General features: G+C 43.5%; 1 protein-coding gene across 1 annotated transcript; it reads left to right on the top strand.

The window, feature by feature from the left end:
- Positions 1-1,099: 1,099 nt before the first annotated feature.
- Positions 1,100-14,292, top strand: LOC119651793 (beta-hexosaminidase subunit beta-like). The gene is made up of 7 exons (XM_038055560.1): positions 1,100-1,635; positions 1,817-1,896; positions 12,577-12,787; positions 12,850-12,953; positions 13,033-13,481; positions 13,544-13,748; positions 13,810-14,292. The coding sequence occupies exons 1-7, from the start codon at positions 1,530-1,532 to the stop codon at positions 14,242-14,244; spliced, it is 1,590 nt and encodes a 529-aa protein (XP_037911488.1). The 5' UTR covers positions 1,100-1,529; the 3' UTR covers positions 14,245-14,292.
- The last annotated feature ends 5,166 nt before the right edge of the window (positions 14,293-19,458 follow it).

Genomic DNA, 19,458 nt, shown 5'->3' with positions numbered 1-19,458 from the left:
TGTACATTTTTTCCCACTAAATATAGGCATGTGGAGTATCAAATGAAAGGTCTCATTTGGTACCTTCCGTAGCCGGTCTTAGTTTTGACATTTGTTGGAAAAGTGGGGAGTGCGGAGGGTCGGAATTGATCATTTCTTTCACAGACCCATTCTCGAAAACTACTCAACCAAAAAATTTGAAAAAAATCAAGAGGCTGCCACTATATGGTGCTCAGGCTCTGAAATACCCTTCATACCTGTGATATCTGTTCAAATAAAGTTAATAATGTTATGTTACTATAATTTTTAGAAATTGACTACAAAGCCCCCCTTAAGCTCATCCTAGAATCGCGAAAATTGCAACAATGTATGAATGAATGAAGCGTCCAGCTTCCTGTTTTCCGACTTGTTTGTTAATACTGACATAGGCGTGTGGGACTAAAGATATTGTTTGTTTTAGTTTTTAAGTCTTTTGTCTTCAGAAACCATGTATGAATTTGTTGAGAGGGTTCTTTAACACTTCCTAGTCCTGTTGGTACTGGTCTCTACTTCAACTTGGACACAGTTTGCTTTGTTGATGAACAACGGATTTGATTACCTACAGAACACCTGATAGGATTTTTTCAAAATATTATATTCGACTCTAATCCCTAAAGGATGTTCAGTGAAGAAGAACTTGCACTATAGATAGAAGATCTTGACGAAATTGTTGAACATGCTTGTCAATTCTCAAACGCATTTTCAATTTGACCAGTTGTTGCTCAAGAGTAAAATCTTCCTCAAGAAAGTTTCTCCAAAATGGAATTTCCTCTTGGGTATCAGCCCTATCCTACGCCTCATTTTTTGGTAACCTTTCACGGAAACTGCTAGTAATAGAAGTATCTTGAGTAATAGAAGTATCATGACGAGTTCCCCGCAGGTCTTATAGTGGGGAAAATAAAATTATATCTTTTAGATACTTTTACCGACTACCTAAAATCATTATTTATACTTTGACACTACCTAGAGTTGTACTTCCCCGGTCAATCTCCCCTATAAGGCTGACTGATGATAGAAGCAATAAGTCCACATTGGCTAGAACTGCAAAATTAATTCCACAGAAAGCTTCGTCTGTTCGACTGTTACCATAACCAAGCCCAGGGAAGATACTTGATCGCCACATTAGATGGCTGCACCGAGGCTTAAACTAGTTTCTAGTCAGACTGAGCCGAACATAAGCGTTCCAACCACGGACCAGTAGTGAGGAGCAATGGATCTCCGGTAGAAGTGCTAACAATTCCTGACAAAGTGCTGCCGAATAACATTAATCACATTCCTTCAGATTATTTATCTGAAAAATAGACTTTTCTTAGATTGTTCGTGACGCGATTAGCAGTGGGTGATTCAGTGATTTTGAAAAAATTGCGAGTAATATCAGGGGTCGTGGGGTGACTTTTGTATATTGTTGCTGTTACTGGAATTACATAGTATTAAAGTAATTGAACGGAAAATTATTCGTTCGCTCTCCTTGATTTATTATTAAAGATAAATCGGAAAATAAAGTGCTCAAAATGTACCGCGGAATACTAGCTACGATCGTAGTTATAGGAAGCCTGCTCGTCACGGCCAGTTTCGCGTACATAGTCAATCCAGGACCTGTTGTCAATGCCACCGTAGGTAAGTGTGTTTATCAAAGTTCAGCCACCGATCAAAGTCTCTGTACTCCAACAAGCCTAATTACTACCTCCCACTGGTCTTAAACAATGAATTAACATTTAAATTCTTTTAATGGGAATGTGGACTTATGTGAAGAAGCTTTCATTTATTTTGGGATACTTATCTGTTATCGCCTTTCCAGGTGGAGTGTGGCCTAGGCCGAAGTATCTAAGGTCAACCGATAATTACTTTCTAATCGACCCCAAGAACTTCAGTATTTTGGTGAGTGCATTATTACAGTATATTTGAACATAATAGGATACTCTCTTATCCAGTGTCTAAGTTGACTCTTAGAACAAAGGTTAATCTATTGAGGACGATGCACCTATTTAGAGGTAAAATCAGTTCAGACAATCCCGTAAGATTGCATACAAAAGATTCGATTAATTCTCAATTTATTACATGAATCAAAAGTAGACTGAATAGCGGTCAAATGTCGTATTCATACGTAAATATTATAATTGATAACGGAAATGTAATCCAAAGTTATTTCTGAATGAGTTAGTAAAAAAAAATCACAGCATAAGCGACAATCAGAAGATGAGACCATGATTGAGTGGAAAACCAAATGAGATGAAACTGTAGCAATGTCTCGTTATTGTTCTGATTAATTTAGTACGTTAGATTGCTGACGTTATTATGAATTGATTGACAATGAGGAGATACTCTTGAAATTTCATGCTTGTTTTGTTGCATGAATTCATACGTTGATTGGAACTTCTGATTCAGCACGATTTCCTTGATGTTTAGATGATTTGCAGTTTTCTGATAACGATTAATATTGACGTTTTTATTGCATTCGGACCTGTTTTGTTTTGTGGTCTAATTCCTCGATTTTAAAGCAATATCCATTACTCATTAAAAGTTTGTAATATAATTTTTCACTTACTTTCCCTATAGTGAAGCTTTGGTCAGTTAGGCAGTACCAAGCTCAGGATTAAAGGGCGACCAAAAGAAACGTACACCGTGAAAAACAAAACCTTATTAAAATCGGTTTACTGTCTGTCTGTCTGTCACATGCATTTTCCTCGGAAACGGTTACAGCTATTGACACCAAATTTGGGGGAAAGATTAAAACTGCGAACGCTCGCGCATACAATGAGGTCTTAGTTTAAACGTTTGCTGGAAAAGTGAAGAGTACAGCAGGTCGAAAGTAATCGTTTCTTTTACGGACCCACTCTCAGAAACAACCTAACCGGAAAATTTGCAAAAATCAAGAGTCTGCCGCTATATGGTCCCTAGCCTCCAAAATATCCTTCATACCGATATCTATCCAATAAAGTTAATAATAGTATGTTACTATAATTTTAAGTAATTGACTGCAAAGCCCCCCTTAAGTTCATTCTAGAATCATGAAGCAGCCTTCTTTTTTTTTAGCCTTTTTCCCAAGCAGGGTCGGCTGATCGTGATCGGTTTCGCTATTTGGCTCTATCAAATGCCTGATCTGGATGCAATCTCGAGGCTTTTAAATCCCCAACCAGTGTATCAAGCCACCGTTGTTTCGGCCTGCCCTTCGGTCGGCTTCGATGTTCGCGACTTTGGCGTCGTATCCGGAGTTTGAATCCTATTGAAGTCATGGATGTTTGTGATTGTCTAATAGGGATAGATATATAGTACAATGGGTGTGTTATGGTCCCTCCTTACGAGCTTATACTTATTTTAATAGAACCTTCTAAACTCAGTCCTCTAAAACCTGACTCTCTCAAAGCAGGCCAAAATTGGTCCACATAAAAACGACAGCCGCAATGACCACGTGATTGATTTACATGTGGACATTTAGGCTTTTTCCGGAGTTTAAATTCTGATTCAGCCTATAGATCAAGGCGCCATAGATGTTACTTGGATTAGAGTATTCCTTTACTCAAATTGTGGAGGGAAATTTTGTCTAACATCGAAAAAAAAAATTAAGAAGATGGTGCCGAAGTGGACCCTGGTCCTGAAATTTTGCCGGTGCTCAATGAAATCCAAACCGTACAAAATGGTCAAATAATAGATATTCAGAGGTGGCTCTTCACATATGTTGATTCATTTGGTGACATGGACCAGAAAAGAAATTTTAGGATCCATTCCTCGAATAGCTCGGTAATCGCCAGCCTCTGCGATCATTATCGATTTTAACTTTCAACAGTTGGCCTATTTTTTTTTAGAATTGTGGGGTCCTAAGTCCGCATCAACTTAATGCTGGACCGGGCCGAATTATATAAAGGAGCATTCAACATCTGCGAGCCGCTTCGGTCACGCTGCTCCCAGGACAGAGGTGAGGCAGCGTCTGACAATTTGCCTCTACCCTGGTAAGAAACCGTAAAGCCGTCATCACCTAATTTTTTTTAGAACATTTGGCCATTTTACGCGTTTGTGGGTTTAGGAACATTGCCTAAATAAGTGGAATATCAAGCGAGGGCGAAGGACATCCTTCGGGTAAAATTGAATGAAAATCGAAACAAAAATATTTGTAAAAAAAGCCAAAGTCCCTCCACATTGTGACTTTGAATATAAAAAAAACGAAAAAAAAGTGGAGGATTTAATTATTTAGTAGAACTCCTTCGCGAAAAAGGATAAACACTTTAACAAATACTCTGGTCGCAACGAGGAAACTTGTTGCACCTACATACTTGCATATTTTCCAGCGATTTTTCAATGGGGTCCGCTTTTCTGTGTACTGTCCTTTCCCCTGGTGGTGTAGTTTAAACCTTCTCCCCCTTGATGGGTTATTTTAGCCTCAGTCATTTTGCAAACTCTGACAAGGAGAGCATAGAAGCGTAGAAGAGACAGTCCGTGCAATCCACCGGCTTAAAAACCATAAGTCGCCAGGAGCCGATGGAATTACAGCCTAATTGGTGAAATATTGAGGCGACCAGTTACACCAAGTGGTTCATCAACTTGTGCTCAAGGTATGGGACAGCGAATCAATGCCTGACGATTGGCAACGAGGCATTATCTGTCTCATACATAAAAAGGGGGATATCACGCAGTGCAGCAATTGTAGATGTTTCACTTTGCTGAGTACCATCTATAAGATCTTCTCAGCTATCTTGCTAGGCCAGATAGCCCCATACACTCAGAACATCATTGGTCCAAGCCGAAGAGGCTTCACTCCAGGCAAATCAGCAACAGATCAGATTTTCTCTGTGCAGCAAGCGATGGAAAAACTGTTGGAATATGGACACCAGTTGCACCATCTATTTATCGACTTTAAAGCCGCCTATGATACCATAGCCAGGGTAAAGCTGTACACGGCAATGAAAGAATTCGGTATCGGATAAGACTGACTAGGCTGACCCTGACCAATGTGCGAGGCCAGATAAAAGCAGCAGGATCACTCTCAAGACCATTCGACATCAACAACGGTCTACGACAAGGGGACGCCCTATCATGCGTCCTCTTTAACCTGACCCTCGAGAAAGTGATCCGTGATGCTGAGGTAAATGTAAGAGGTACGATCCTCCTTAAGTCTACCCAACTACTGGTCTATGCTGACGATATCGACATCATGGGAAGAATCACCCGAGATGTACAAACTGCCTTCATCCAGATCGAGCAGGCGGCGCGAGTTCTTGGGCTGCATATCAATGAAGGCAAGACAAAGTATATGGTGGCAAGGTCAACATCGAAAACCAACCAACCAACAACATCAAACCGCACTGGTCAAACACGAAGAATAAGGATAGGAGAATACAACTTTGAGATCGTAGATAATTTCTCCTATCAAGGGTCGAAAATCACAACCGATAACAACTACAATGAGGAAATCCGCGCACGATTGTTGTCAACCAACAGAGCCTATTTCAGCTTACAAAGACTGTTCCGCTCGAAACGTCTCACCATAGGGTCAAAGCTCTTACTGTACAAGACAATGATCTTGCCAGTCCTCATGTATTCCTCGGAGGCTTGGGTTCTTAGCAAAAAGAATTACGAACTCTTGGCCGCGTTCTAGAGAAGAATCCTCCGAAGAATGTTTGGCCCCCTACATGAGGATGGACGATTCCGTAGCCTACACAATGACGAAATCTATGAGCGATACCATGACTGTCCGGGTGGGGATAAAATTCGGCTCAATAGGTTACGGTGGGCGGGTCACTTAATCCGTATGGATGAAGATGATCCCACCCGGAAAGTTTATAAGGACAATATCTATGGTAGAAAAAGAAGACGCCAGACAGCTTTTATGGATATCGAATTAGTGGACCACGGCGGAAAATCGGGATGTCTGGAGTTCCTTATTAAGGTGATGATGATGATGGCTATAATGATATAAAGTTTACAATATCTATAATTTTTAATTTACTACCCCTATAGTGAAGCTTTGGTGTTGGCTTCTCAGTCAGTTGGGCAGCATTACGCCGAGGGTCAAAGGACGACCTAAAAAAAACCCACAGAAGCAGGTAGAACAACTCGTGTAGCATCATGTAACTATTTACTGCTATTCCTTGATGTTTCTCCTTCCTTAGGTTAAGGTTCTTGCTTTCTCCTCATTCTGAGGCAATACGTAACTGAAGTTTACTCTGTTTATTGTTCGTTAATTATAAATACTTAAACAAATAAATTAAGCTTCGCAAGACTCCTGCTGGGACAGTGTGCTTCTTGGGTCCCCTATCCGAGATGCCCAAAACATCACCTTAGTAGGTAAAGTTATATCATATCACTTTGTGATAAAGGTGATATTACTAAGGATTCAATGAAGAATGAATGAGATGACCAAGACGGTAGCTCTATCCCAAAAACCTCAAAAATAGCGACAATGATCGTGTAGGTCTGCCGGTTAATACTGACGCTCTAGCGAAATATTCCGTCGACACGTGCTGGCCGGCTGCCTCCACGCTAGCTAGGCTCAAGAAAGTGGAGGGAAAGTCCTTTGAACGCTTCGATCACTCACCTGCCATTATTCGAAATTTCACGTATCCTTTTAACCGATGCGAAAATCCGCATCGAAACCTGAAAATTCAACCAACCCGGGACTTCGCGTGCACCAAACGAATAATCAACACGCTAAGCTAAATTGGAAAGTAAAATAAAAAAGATACCGGCTCAACTCCGCGGGTGGAGCCGTAAAATTCCAGACCCTAGTGCCGCGATCGAAAGGGAAGATCCACGAAGGATCGCATCCTCTATCGATGTCTTTCCCTCCCTGTCTTGGCATCCTCAGGCCATTCACCGGTCGCCCTTGTGGTCTCCCCCTCGGGCACAACCTTTTCGGGGCGGAGGGACACTGTGGTAGTTTACTACTACCCTAAAGGTGTCCAAAAACACATGAAGATGGAAACTATGGATTGTAACTCTCCCAAGTCGTAAGAAATCACAGACTCCGAATCCACCCGCGACTTTGAGGGCATGCCCGAGGCGAGGATTTTGGAGGCCTCAACAGATTCATGTTCCCTCACAGAGAAATCTGTTCAAGACAGGTTCTCCACTGCAGCGGAAAGCCTGCACCCGGTGTCTACGGTGCGATCAGCCAGAAAGGATTGTACAGCAATTCCTTTATTGAGAGGAACTAGAAACCTTACTATGGTCTGCATGTCGGTGACACTGCTGCTTAACTTTTCCAAAAAATGGGATAGAAAGGCTCGGCAGAAGGAAACTTCAGCCGCAAAGGAGAGAGGTCTACAGGCTTGCCTGTCAGAACTTTTTCTCCCGCCTGTACCAGGAAAAGCGGAGGAAAGGGTAGCTAGTGATATCGACTCAACTGGTCTAATTCCGGTATGTGGAAACAGATCCATGCATCTCGGACTGCGTGAACCTGGAAGGGCTTCCAGTCGAGGACAACGCAGGGCACTGCGAAAGAAGGCGAAGTTTCTTGGGAATCAAGACATGGGCGTTGCTACACCACCAAGTGTGGCGATATCCAGAGAGACGCAAGAAAGCGGAATTTTTGGCGGAAGATGAGGACAAGCTGGTAACCCCAGTGAGAACCACACTGAACACAATAGAATTTCAGTTAGTGGCGGATTTCATAGTAGACTACAATAATGTCTTAAACATAAGGGTTAGTCAAATTAACCTGCAACATGCCAAAGCCTCTTCCTACCTACTGACAGCAAGGCTGGCAAAGATTCAAGACTGCCCTCTGGTACAAGAACCATGGGTTCATTTTAACCAATTCTGTGGTATTCGATCGGTAGAGGGGGCTGGAATCTTTTTCGATGAGAGATCCCCGAGACAAAGGGCCGGCATTCTGACGTAAAAATTGTTAGAGGCAACCATGCTGAGACAATTTTGTTCCCAGGACCTTGTTGCAATCAACTTACAATACCAGGTTAATGGTAAGAGCAGAAAAGTCATAGTTGCCTCTCCTTACTTACCCTATGATTCTTTGTATTCTCTGCTGACGCAAAAGCGAGGGGATCTGGTAATGTATGCAAGTGGCCTTGAGGTTGTGATGCGAACGCCCAGCATATTTGTTGGGGCAGTATCAAATGCAATCCTAGAAAAGAGAAATTGTCTGATTTTATAACTTCAGCGGTCTGATGACAGCGGATGTAGGGTGTGCCCCTACCTTCATGAGGCCAAAAAGAAGTGAAGGAAGTGTAGGTTACTAACCTACACTTCAAAGTTGCTAGAATTGTTTAGAGATTGGTGAGTGCTAGACGAAGTCTCACTCTCAATGACCTTTTGGTGACAAAGTGGAGGGGCTTAGGCGACTAAAAATTCCTTTGGCCATAGAAGATCCATTGGAAACTCTGAATCGCACACTTTGAGAGTGCTTTGACGAGGGTTGTCCTGTTTCCCGAGGACAACGCCGAACCGAAAACAGCAAAGACTAAGGAAATCAACCAGACAACTTCTGGACCATGCTCGGCAAAGCAATAAGGATAAAGGCTGGTTAAACTTCCCAAACTCATAGCGTGAATATAAGAGGAATGTAAAATATCCAAAACGAGATTCCTTTAGAGCATACTTAGATTTTCAGGCTATGCAGAATTCTTAATAAGGACGAGGCAGCCAAGTTGGACTCTCTTAGAACACCCGATATACTTTCACGAATTCCAGAGTCTATACAGACTCTCTTGGAAGTACTCCACCTAGGAAGAGAATTGACAGTTTCTACAAAACCTTTCAACACGAAGGTGTTGTAAGGCGAATTGGGACACTGCGAGAGCGGTTGTTACGAATGAAAAGGCGAGAACTGCTGCACTATCATTTGAATACTTCAAAGCACCTGGCGTGGATGGCATCTATCCGTCAATGGATTGAGTAGAGAGCACTTAGAGCAGCTTCTAAGGAATATTTTTTGAGGATGTCTTGGTCTGGGCTACGTGCCTTTCTCTTGGCAGAAGGTCAAGTTGGTGTTCATTCCTAAGCCTGGTAAATATGATTATTCAAATCCAAAGGACTTCAGGCAAATCAGCTTAACATCATTTTCGATGAAATGTCTGGAGAGACTGGTTGAGCGTCACATTCGCGAGAAGGCCTTGAGGTCGCACCCCCTAAATGAAAACCAAAATACATACCAACATTTAAAGTCCTGCGAGTCTGCTATTCACTCTTTGGTTTCAAAGATTGAGGACCCAACTCTGAAAGGAAAGTACGCGACGGGGGTGCTCGTGAACATTGAAGGGGTAATGACTATGCGCCCTTCCAAAAGCTCTGTGATGCCGCCAAAGAGAGTGGTGTTGTTGAAATTTTAATTAAGTGGATCTACGTTATGCTAATGCAGAGATTGCTATGTGGAGAAGTGGATGTTGATCGCTGCCTAACAATAGGAGAGATAAAAGGCTGCCATCAAGGAGGTGTGCTATCGCCGTTTCTGTGGAGTATGTTGCTCGGCCCACTACTATGCGAATTGCAAAATTTGCCAATTCAAGCTCAAGCTTATGCGGATGACGTGGTCGTGCTAGTTGTTGGTCGAGGTCTCAGAACGGTGTGCGGAAATACACAAAGCCCCGTTGATTTGATGTTTTTGGTGACAGTCATGGAATGGTGGCATACCACCTTATCAGTGCCTCCATCTGAGGGTGCCAATACCTCAGAGCCTATCCATATACGGAGAAGCATCTTCCAAGTAGATTCTTTGAGTCCCCTTTGATTTTGCAAGGTACTGAACCCCTTTCATGGCTACTGAATGATGCTAGATGGCATGGTATGGCCTACGTGCTAAGTGCGAACTGACACAATTGATGTAGTTAGATGACATCAAGTTGTATGCTGGTACTGACGACCATCTTAGTGGTATATTGCGAATAGTTAACATGTTCAGTCGTGATATTCGGATGGAATTTGGATTAGACAAGTGTCGAATCCAAGCCATTCGCAAAGGTCATCACGAGCCGCATGCCGGACATGACTTCCACATCGACGCTATGACCGAGGCAAACTTGTACAAGTAGCTAGAAATTCTCTAAGGAACCCAAGCTCGAGTTGGTGATCTGCTGGATGCTCTACTGTCCGAATTCCTGCGACGTGTGAAGCTGGTACTGAAATTGCATCTCTCGGGGAAGAATAAAATAAGCGCATTGAATGTATACGCTAAGCCTCCTCGGAATATTGCCATAGACGAAGACCTATCTGGAAAACGTCCAGCGGCCGATACGGACAACTATGTCGAAATTCCGAATGCATCATCCAAAGTCTGCATGGAGCGGATGAACCTGCCTCCTGACATTGGAGGTAGGGGCGTGGCTGACGTGGCGGTACAACTTCATTGCCAAGTCGACTCGCTGCGCGCTTATTTTTACAGCAAAAAGCTGGCGTGTCCCTCGCATGCGGCAGTTTGCAAGGCAGACTGTGGACTGACTCCACTCAACTTGAAGGATCGATCTTTCATTCCTCTGAGTGGGGTGAAGTCGGACCAAGAGTAGATCGTTGAAAGGAGGTCGAAGACAATGCACGGTAACCACGTGAATTGTCTTTGCCAGCCATTTGTCGAATAGATGGCTGTGTGCCAGGGAGCTCTTTGCTGAGACAGAGGGATTCATGTATGCCATTCAGGACGGCGTGGTCGCCAACCGAGGTTATAAAAAGCTCATCATGAAAGAACGGGTGGAGTACCACCAGTGCAGAATATGTGGTTCGGCGTTAGAGACATTGGACCATCTCATTTCTGACTGCACTGTTACACCACCAGCCACAATGCTGTATATAAGGTGATTTATCAAAACTTTGCATACAAGCATGGGTTGATCACGGGAACATGTCTGGTTTACCGATATGAGCCGGAGCAGTACTTGATAGTTCTGCTTACAGCATGTATTGGGACCGGCAAGTTCTAACTGATCGTCACATTTCACACAACAGGTCTGGCGTGCTGTGAATTGAAAAGACGGGTTGCTTCGCATATATAGCTGATGTTGCTATCCTCCATAATAGCAACATTGAACGGAAATACGTGGAGAAGAAGGTGAACTATGAGTCAGTGGCTCGGGAAATCAACGAAATTGGGCATTTCGAGCGGGTGGTTGTAGTTCCATAATATTGTTAGCTACAGGTATCGTATCTAAATCTCTCACGGCTTCCCTTGATGTCCTGGGACGTTCGCAAACCATGAAGAAGTATACCATTTTGCATACGTGCTCGATGTTATGGGGAGTTCTCGACAGATTCTCCCATTGACCTACTACCGGCCACCGCCACCAGAGCCCCTTTAGTTTTTAAATAGGAAGGATCGTCCGAACCTAAATGCTTGGCACTTCATCTAGTATGAGGTAAAATCCGGCTTCTGCCAAGATTGTGACAACTCAGAAATAATAATCGTTGCTGCAACAATCCAATTGAATCAGGACCTTAAAGTGTGTAAGAGCACTTCATTCAAGACCGTGACCGTACACTACAGGATTACAGTACCCTATAGGAGGTAATGTGGTCAGCATAGCGCTTGCCCTTGATTTGACTCAGGTACTCATTCACGGCTGAATCGACTGACGTCAAATCACCATATAAATTAGAAGAAATGGAATCCGCCATTAAGGTAAAAAAAATCAGTAATCAGTCCCTGCTTAACTCATCAAATTAGATGGTCAATGGACCATAAAAGCTATTCATAATTTAGTTGTTACTTTCTGGACCAAATAGAAAATTGTACAAAAAGTCGAAAAAGTATGAACTGTCATATCCTGACTTTGGTGCCACCGCCGACAGAGGCACGTAAGCTAGATGTAAAAACTCTTTGATTCCCCTGATATTCGGCGTATTTGTGGAGATAAAAAGAATGTGATTGCCATCATCACCCATCTTGTTTCCTTCTCTAAACGCAAAATCATTTGACCAAGTTCTAAAGATGGTGCTGCATTCACCCCTCCATGTTTTGCGATCAAAAAAACATGAAAGTACTGCACTGTGAATTCCACTTGGATCCTTAGTAAATGAATTAACAAAACGAAACAATTATCAATCAAAACAGTATATTCCAATTTTTAACCAAATTCATCTGTTTTTGTAAAAATCACAACACAGGCATAGCGCATCAACTACCCTTACCGGCCACCGTTGTCGGTTTTTGACGATTTGCTGCAACTCCCTCCACGATTTTTCAAAAAGCTGGCACACCTCCTACACTGTTCTATGACGCGTGGTTCTAGGGCAATTTTCTTGTCCGTCATCCTAGAATAGTGGATTCCATTGTATAGCATAACTCGCAATGGAGTTCAGACCAACACGTCCAGGGATATCAGGACCGTACGCGAATCAAGTTCGTCTTGATTATTGCCTTAGGTCAGAATACCTCGATCACAAAACGTAGACATGAATTGATGAAAGTTTAGGGCTTTTGAGTGACAATGGTGGTCTCCTTACATGGACTTCCTCTATTTAGCAGCACAGAGAGAGCTTCGGTACTGATCAGTATTGGTCTTAAGATAGTTGCATTTTTCAACAATTCCTTTATTTAGCGCCCCCAAATTACCTCTATCATTCAATTTATACAAGACGAATCACACTAACTATTTCTCCTTTATTTGTTTGTCCTTTTTTCAGCCCGTTGAAAATACTTGCGATATCTTAGATAAAGCTATTACAAGATACATAAAAATCATCCAATCTACCGTGCACAGTCCAATTTATTACCCTCATGTGGTTCATAATGGATCGGGTACAAATGTAACTCCAGCTCAGATCCTTAGTTCCCTCAAAGTGAATCTGACATCACCATGCGAGCAAAAACCTCATCTGAAGATGGACGAATGGTGTAAGTTAAATCTACGATCTTCCGGAAATTTTTATACAATTGTCTTATTCTGACTATGATAGATTTCCTATCTACAAGCGGAACTATCATCTCACATTCAATTTGGGGAGTACTTCGAGCATTGGAGACTTTCTCGCAATTAGTGACTCCCTATGAGAATCAGATGGTGAGTAATTTGGGTTTCCTCTAATTTGAAGATACTTTAATTGATTTTCTACTCAATTTACTCTTAATAAAATTTTCAGCTCCGCGTTACAGAGACACATATCCGCGATGAGCCTCGATTTCCTCATCGCGGTCTTTTAGTCGATACATCGCGACATTATATTTCCAAGGATATTCTATTTCGAATTCTGGACGGCATGGCCTATAACAAGTTGAACGTATTCCACTGGCATATTGTCGATGATCACTCCTTTCCCTATGTTAGCAAAAAATTCCCTGAATTATCCGCGAAGGGGGCATTTAGACCGGAGATGATTTATACTCAAAAGGACGTTGCTGATGTAATTGAATACGCCAGGATTCGTGGTATTCGCGTTATTCCTGAATTTGACGTTCCAGGGCATACCAGATCATGGGGCGTATCCCATCCAGAAGTTTTAACACAATGTGAAGGATCGTATCAGGGTCTAATGGGGCCGATGAATCCGATTAAGGACGTGACATATCAATTCATTGATGAGCTATTCCGGTACTAACATGGGTGCCCTTATATTCTACTATTTAACCACATTAATTTCCTTCAATTAACAGCGAAGTACAAGAAGTATTCCCCGATCAATACATTCATGTGGGAGGTGATGAGGTTGGCTTTGAGTGCTGGAACAGCAGCACCGAGATAGTTGATTACATGAAGAAGAACAATATCTCGTCCTTCAGTTTCCTGCAAAAGAACTTCATGGAGAAGGTGACACGATCGGTTACAGCTCTCGATAACATTCCGATCGTCTGGCAAGAGGTTCGTTGGATCCTAAATTGTCCTTTCAATAATATCAAATACTAATATATTTTCATCTTAGGCAATGGTTGAGAATGTTGATATGCCTCCCGGCACCATTGTACAAGTATGGACAGGAGACTGGCGAGTTTTACTATTCATGTTCACAAAAGCAGGTCATCGAGCGTTAATGAGCGAGTGTTGGTACCTAGATCACTTGGAAAATGGTGGCGATTGGAAAAAGTATTATAATTGCGAACCTTTGGATTTCATCGGAAGCGAGGAACAGAAGAAATTGATTTTGGGTGGCGAAGCATGCATGTGGGCTGAAGTGGTCAGCGATCGAAATATTTTGCAAAGAATTTTCCCTCGTTCCAGTGCAGCTGCAGAGAGACTTTGGTCTCCACAGCATACAAGGAACTTCGTAGAGGCGCAGCAGCGTCTAGAGGAACATGTTTGCAGAATGAATTTACGTGGTATACCGGCACAACCTGCAAATGGTCCTGGTATATGTTAAAATCTTAATTGTAATGGAAAAATCTGATTAAAACATTTTCTATCTTAATTCCTTTCACATGTTTTAGTATTCCTTAGCTAACATTGTATACTTCTGCCTCGTCGAAAAAAGGCATTCTTCATCAAAGAAAAGTCTCGCTGATCAATGATACTGTTCTTCCAAAGGCATTGGATTTCGTTTAAAAAAACTACATCTTCAGCGAGGATCAATTTGATCCTGAACACACCCATTTCAGAGTCGTTCAAATAGTTCGTATTCAGCACCATTTCCATATCGAATTCACTCCTATTTTTGTTATTAAGCTCACCGACTACATCGTATCATTGATGCATCGGATATTTCAGCCGCCCAAGTCCTCTTAGAATGACTTAAAGAGACTCAATACTACCCCTGAAACCAACATGTCTCCTGAGACTTGTATGCGCTAGGCATTCCGTCCGGAAAGACGGAAAGCTGTCAATGGTAGAATCGAACAATACTCGTTGATCACCAAAGCGGGGGAGACTCGTCAAAATTGAAGAGAATTGAAAATTTCCACGACCCCCGGTTCGACAAAATGGCCAAAAATGCAAAATCGTTGGATTTCCATGAGCGATGCTTCCATCGAGAGGGGATGCGGCCCAGATTACGGAAATGCAAGAATTTTCACACTACGATATCGCGGAAAATTCGCCACCAGGGAGACTGGCCAAAACCCAAGAAAATTGAAAATTTCAACAACCCCCGGGTCGACCAAATGACCAAAAACGCAAAATTGTCGGATTTCCTTGAACGATACCGCGATCGAAAGGGGAGCCGTCCTAGATTACGGAAATGCAAGAATTTTCACGCTATGATATCGGGAACGCGAGATATCGTGGAAAATCCGCCGCCAGGGAAACTGGCCAAAATCAAAGAAAATTGAAAATTTCAACGACCCCCGGGTTGACAAAATGGCCAAAAACCCAAAATCGTCGGATCTCCGTGAGCGACACCTTGACCGAGAGGGGATGCGGTCCAGATTACGCAAATGCAAGTATTTTCACGCTACGATATCGGGAACGCGAGATATCGCGGAAAATCCGCCGCCAGGGAGACTGCCCAAAATCCAAGAAAATTGAAAATTTCCACGACCCCCGTGTCGACAAAATTGCCAAAAATGCAAAATCGTTGGATTTCCATGAACGATACTTCGATCGAAAGGGGAGCCGACCTAGATTAGTTAGTTAGTTTAGTTAATTGGGGAGAGCCGCAGCTCCAAGCACTCAGACCATTGTTAGGCTCATTGTACTATCCCCGTAAGTTGCCTATTCAATGGTTTCCCGCCCACGGTGTTCGCAGGCTTTAGCGAATCTTAGAACATTCTCCAGTGGCAGAGAGTGTGCAGATTCTTCATTGAAGAAAACCTTGCCAAGGTGTCTTCGTCTGATATCTGAGGATGCCGGGCAGCTGCATAAAAAGTGCAGGGCCGTCTTCCCTTCACATTGTCTGCACACAGCCGAAGCCACTACCCCAATCTTTTTCATATGGTAGTTTAAGGGGCAGTGTCCCGTCAAAAGCCCTACTAGGGTTTTCATGTCCCACTTCTTAAGGGACAACAAAAATGCCGCTCTAGTGGCCCTAGGCTCCTTCACAAAGATTTTCGCTTGCCGGCAAGAGTCCAAATTACTCCACTCGGTTGCGTGAATCCTTGCAATTTCACCCTTCAGAGTAGACTTGACAGTGGATGGTCGGATTCCAAGAGCTGGTTCTGGCCCCACCATTGTGGTTCCAGATCCTTGGCGAGCCAGTCTGTCAGCCTCCTCATTTCCGGCGATGTTAGAGTGCCCCAGAACCCACATCAGGAATGTTTCGTTCAATCGGCTAAGTTTCAGTAGCATCTGATGACAACTCCACACCAACTGGCTTGATATGTCGTTGCTATTTAGTGCTGATAATGCCGCCCGACTGTCGGAACAGATTCCAATAGTGCGACCCCTCCATTTGTGTCGCAGACATTCTTCTGCTGCCAACGAAATGGCATATATCTTCGTCTGAAATATGGTCGTCATTTTTCCGGGGGGTCGGACCAGTTCTATAATCGGATTCTCCGAGAACACCCCTGCGCCTGATCCATCCTCCATGACTGACCCGTCGGTGAAGATTATTAGATCTGTAATCTGAAAAGACTCATGACCACTTGTCGACCATTCTTCTCTTTCGGTGATTACGACAGTGTATGTCTTTTCAAAGACGAATCTGGAAACCATATGATCGGTTGGCATCAGGGCTACCGGATGTTTTTCAAGGGAATTTCCAGACAGACGCATGACCGTTTGATTGGCCGCCTTTCCACGCCCCAATGGTATCGAGCCTATATGCGTCGTTGGCTGCTTTCCGTTTCACCTCCAAGTGAATGGGGGGTAAATTTAGGATAGCTTCAAGTGCCGCAGTCGGCGTAGTACTCATTGCTCGAGTAATACTTAGGCAACCAAGTCTCTGAATCTGCGTTAGCAGCTTCTTGCTGTTAGCAAAGTTCAGTCTTGGCCACCAGACGATGCATGCATACATCAAAATGGGTTTTATTATGGATGTATACATCCAGTATATCCGTTTAGGTAAAAGTCCCCAGGTCGTACCTATCGCATTCCTACAGCACCAGAGCAATCTGCAGGATTTCTGATATTGTTCCTGGATATGATGCTTCCACGTTAACTTGGAGTCGAAATGTACTTCTAAGTACTTGACTGTTTGTGCCAGCTGGATTTCCACCCCTGCTAAGGTGGGTAGCGTATAGCTGCCCCACCTGACGTTCCTAGTGAACATAACTAATCTAGTCTTCCTAACATTCACCGTGAGTCCATTGCGGAGGCACCAGCTGTGGATTACATGCAGAGTTGCATTCAAGCGGTCACATACTGTGTCCGCAAACTTGACGGTAATTATTACGGCTAGGTCGTCCGCAAATGCTTGCGCGAAGACTTTTTTGTCCTCCAGGAGCCACAGCAGGGTATCCATTACCAAAAGCCATAACAGTGGAGAGAGAACCCCTCCTTGTGGACAGCCCCAGAGACATCCTACTTCAATAGACTTCTGGCCGACCGATATGTGGATTTTTCTCCACTCTAGCATGTGAAGGATCCAACTGATTAGCAGCGGTTCGATGCCATGCTGTCTTGCCGTTTCATAAATTGCCGTGAATGGGGCATAATTGAAGGCACCTTCGATGTCCATGAATGCGCCTAAGGCGTATTCTTTTTCGGACATCGCCTTTTCTATTTTTGCCATAAGTTCATGGAGTGCTGTCTCCGTGGATTTACCTTTCTGGTAGGCGTGTTGCCTATGGTGAAGTGGCCACTTAGAAATGTGTGTATCCCTTATGAACCGATCTACTAGTCTTTCTAGTCCTTTTAGCAGAAAGGACGTTAGGCTGAGCGGTCGAAAGCTTTTTGCGTCTGTGTAAGTGGGTTTTCCTGGTTTGGGAATGAACAACACCTTCACATCCTGCCATTTAATTGGAATATAAGCGTGTACAAAGCATGCGCGATATATATTCCGAATGTGTAGACCCATGGCATCCATTCCTTCTATTACTAGCGCAGGGATGATGCCATCCGGACCTGCAGACTTGTATCTATAGAACGAGTTAAATTCCCATTTCACTCGCTCCAGTGATACTACTTTCCATGCCAGATTCCAGTCTCTCGGTTGAGGGCTGTATGCACCTGTTGGCCCCGAGATTAGATTTTGAATGCTGCCTGGGAAGTGTACTTCAAGCAAATGATTTACCGTTTCTTCATCGCTTTCTGTGTACTTCCCATTTTGTAAACGTAAATAGCCCAGTTTCTGGCTACGTTCTTTGACCAGAATCCGCTTCAGCTTTGAGGTTGCCTCAAGAGAGTTAGTCTCTTCGCAAAAGCGTCTCCAAGATGATCGTTTTGCCGATCTTATGCTCTTCTTTAGAGCCTTCTGTGCCTCTTTAAAGCGATTCCAGCTAGTGCTTGATTCACCCTTCAGAGAATGATTAAGGAGCATCCTTGTCGTTTTCCTCTGTTTTGCCAAATCCGAGTTTCACCATGATTTTTTACCCTTCTTTGGCATCTTGAGTGGACAGCTTTCTTCGAAAGCTTCTCTCATGCTAGTTGTGATCATCTGGGTTGTCTTCTCAATTCCAGCAATGGAGTTGATGCGCTTCCCAGGGATCGTGACTCGGGCGCTCAATTCTATTTGATACATCACCCAATCTGTCTTCCTCGGATTCCGAAATGGAGTGGGTGGGGGTGGATCCATGCCCATGACGAAATCAATGCGTCTGTGATCCGAGAGTGTGATATCGTTTGATACTCTCCACTCCCTGATCAGAGCCGCGATGTCAGGAGATGCCACCGTGATGTCGATGACCTCTCGCCTGACCACGTTGAAGAAAGTGGGTTCATTACCCACATTTAGGATCTGCAAATCGGTTCCTACTAGATACTCCATTAGTCTCGATCCTCTTGCATTGATGTTCGAACTTCCCCAGCATATGTGGTGGGCGTTGACGTCACATCCTGCTATTGTCCCCATGCCTCTACTTTTGGCAAATTGGATAGCTCTGATGAACGTTCCACTGGGAACGTCTTCTGCGTCGTAAGGGAAATATGCAGAGCACCATAGTATCTCTTTATCTCCCCGTTGACTTTTTATGGTTAGCTTAGCCGATGTGGTGTCGCTATCACATAGGTTGTTAACCAGGTTAGCCTGGAAGTCTTGAGAGACTACCATGCAGGTGCGGGGTCGATCGCTTCCATTGGCATACAATAGGTCAGCATGTTGGAAGTTCAGGCCCCTGACTGCCCCACCAACAATCCACGGTTCTTGTATGAGGTATATAAATGTCTTGCAGCTATTGATCCGACGACTGATAAGTGCAGTCGTCGCTTTACAATGCTACAAATTTACTTGGGAATTGTGGCACCTCGTCTATGTTTCAGATGTAGATGCCGGGGGCTGCATGTTCCCTTCAATGGTTTTAGGAGCCGACGCTTGTAACGTAACGGTCCTAGCCCATAGTAGAGCAGGCAGCCCGATTTTTCCCGAACCTTCTTAACATCGGGTTCGGGAACGCCGATAGTGAGAAAAGTTCCCGGCCTTCCAGGTGGAAGTATTAAGGTTGTTCTGTACACCAAGTTGTTCCAGAACCCCAACACCATTTCGTTCTTTTTCTGGAAAAGAAAGCACTTTTTGATCGATGGATGCTCAGAAACCCTTTTCAAG

The sequence above is a fragment of the Hermetia illucens genome, chromosome 3 (assembly GCF_905115235.1).
Source record: "Hermetia illucens chromosome 3, iHerIll2.2.curated.20191125, whole genome shotgun sequence".
In the NCBI taxonomy this organism is placed as follows: domain Eukaryota; kingdom Metazoa; phylum Arthropoda; class Insecta; order Diptera; family Stratiomyidae; genus Hermetia; species Hermetia illucens.
Note: the sequence above shows the minus strand (reverse complement) of the source record. Positions and strands in the feature narration are given on the sequence as shown.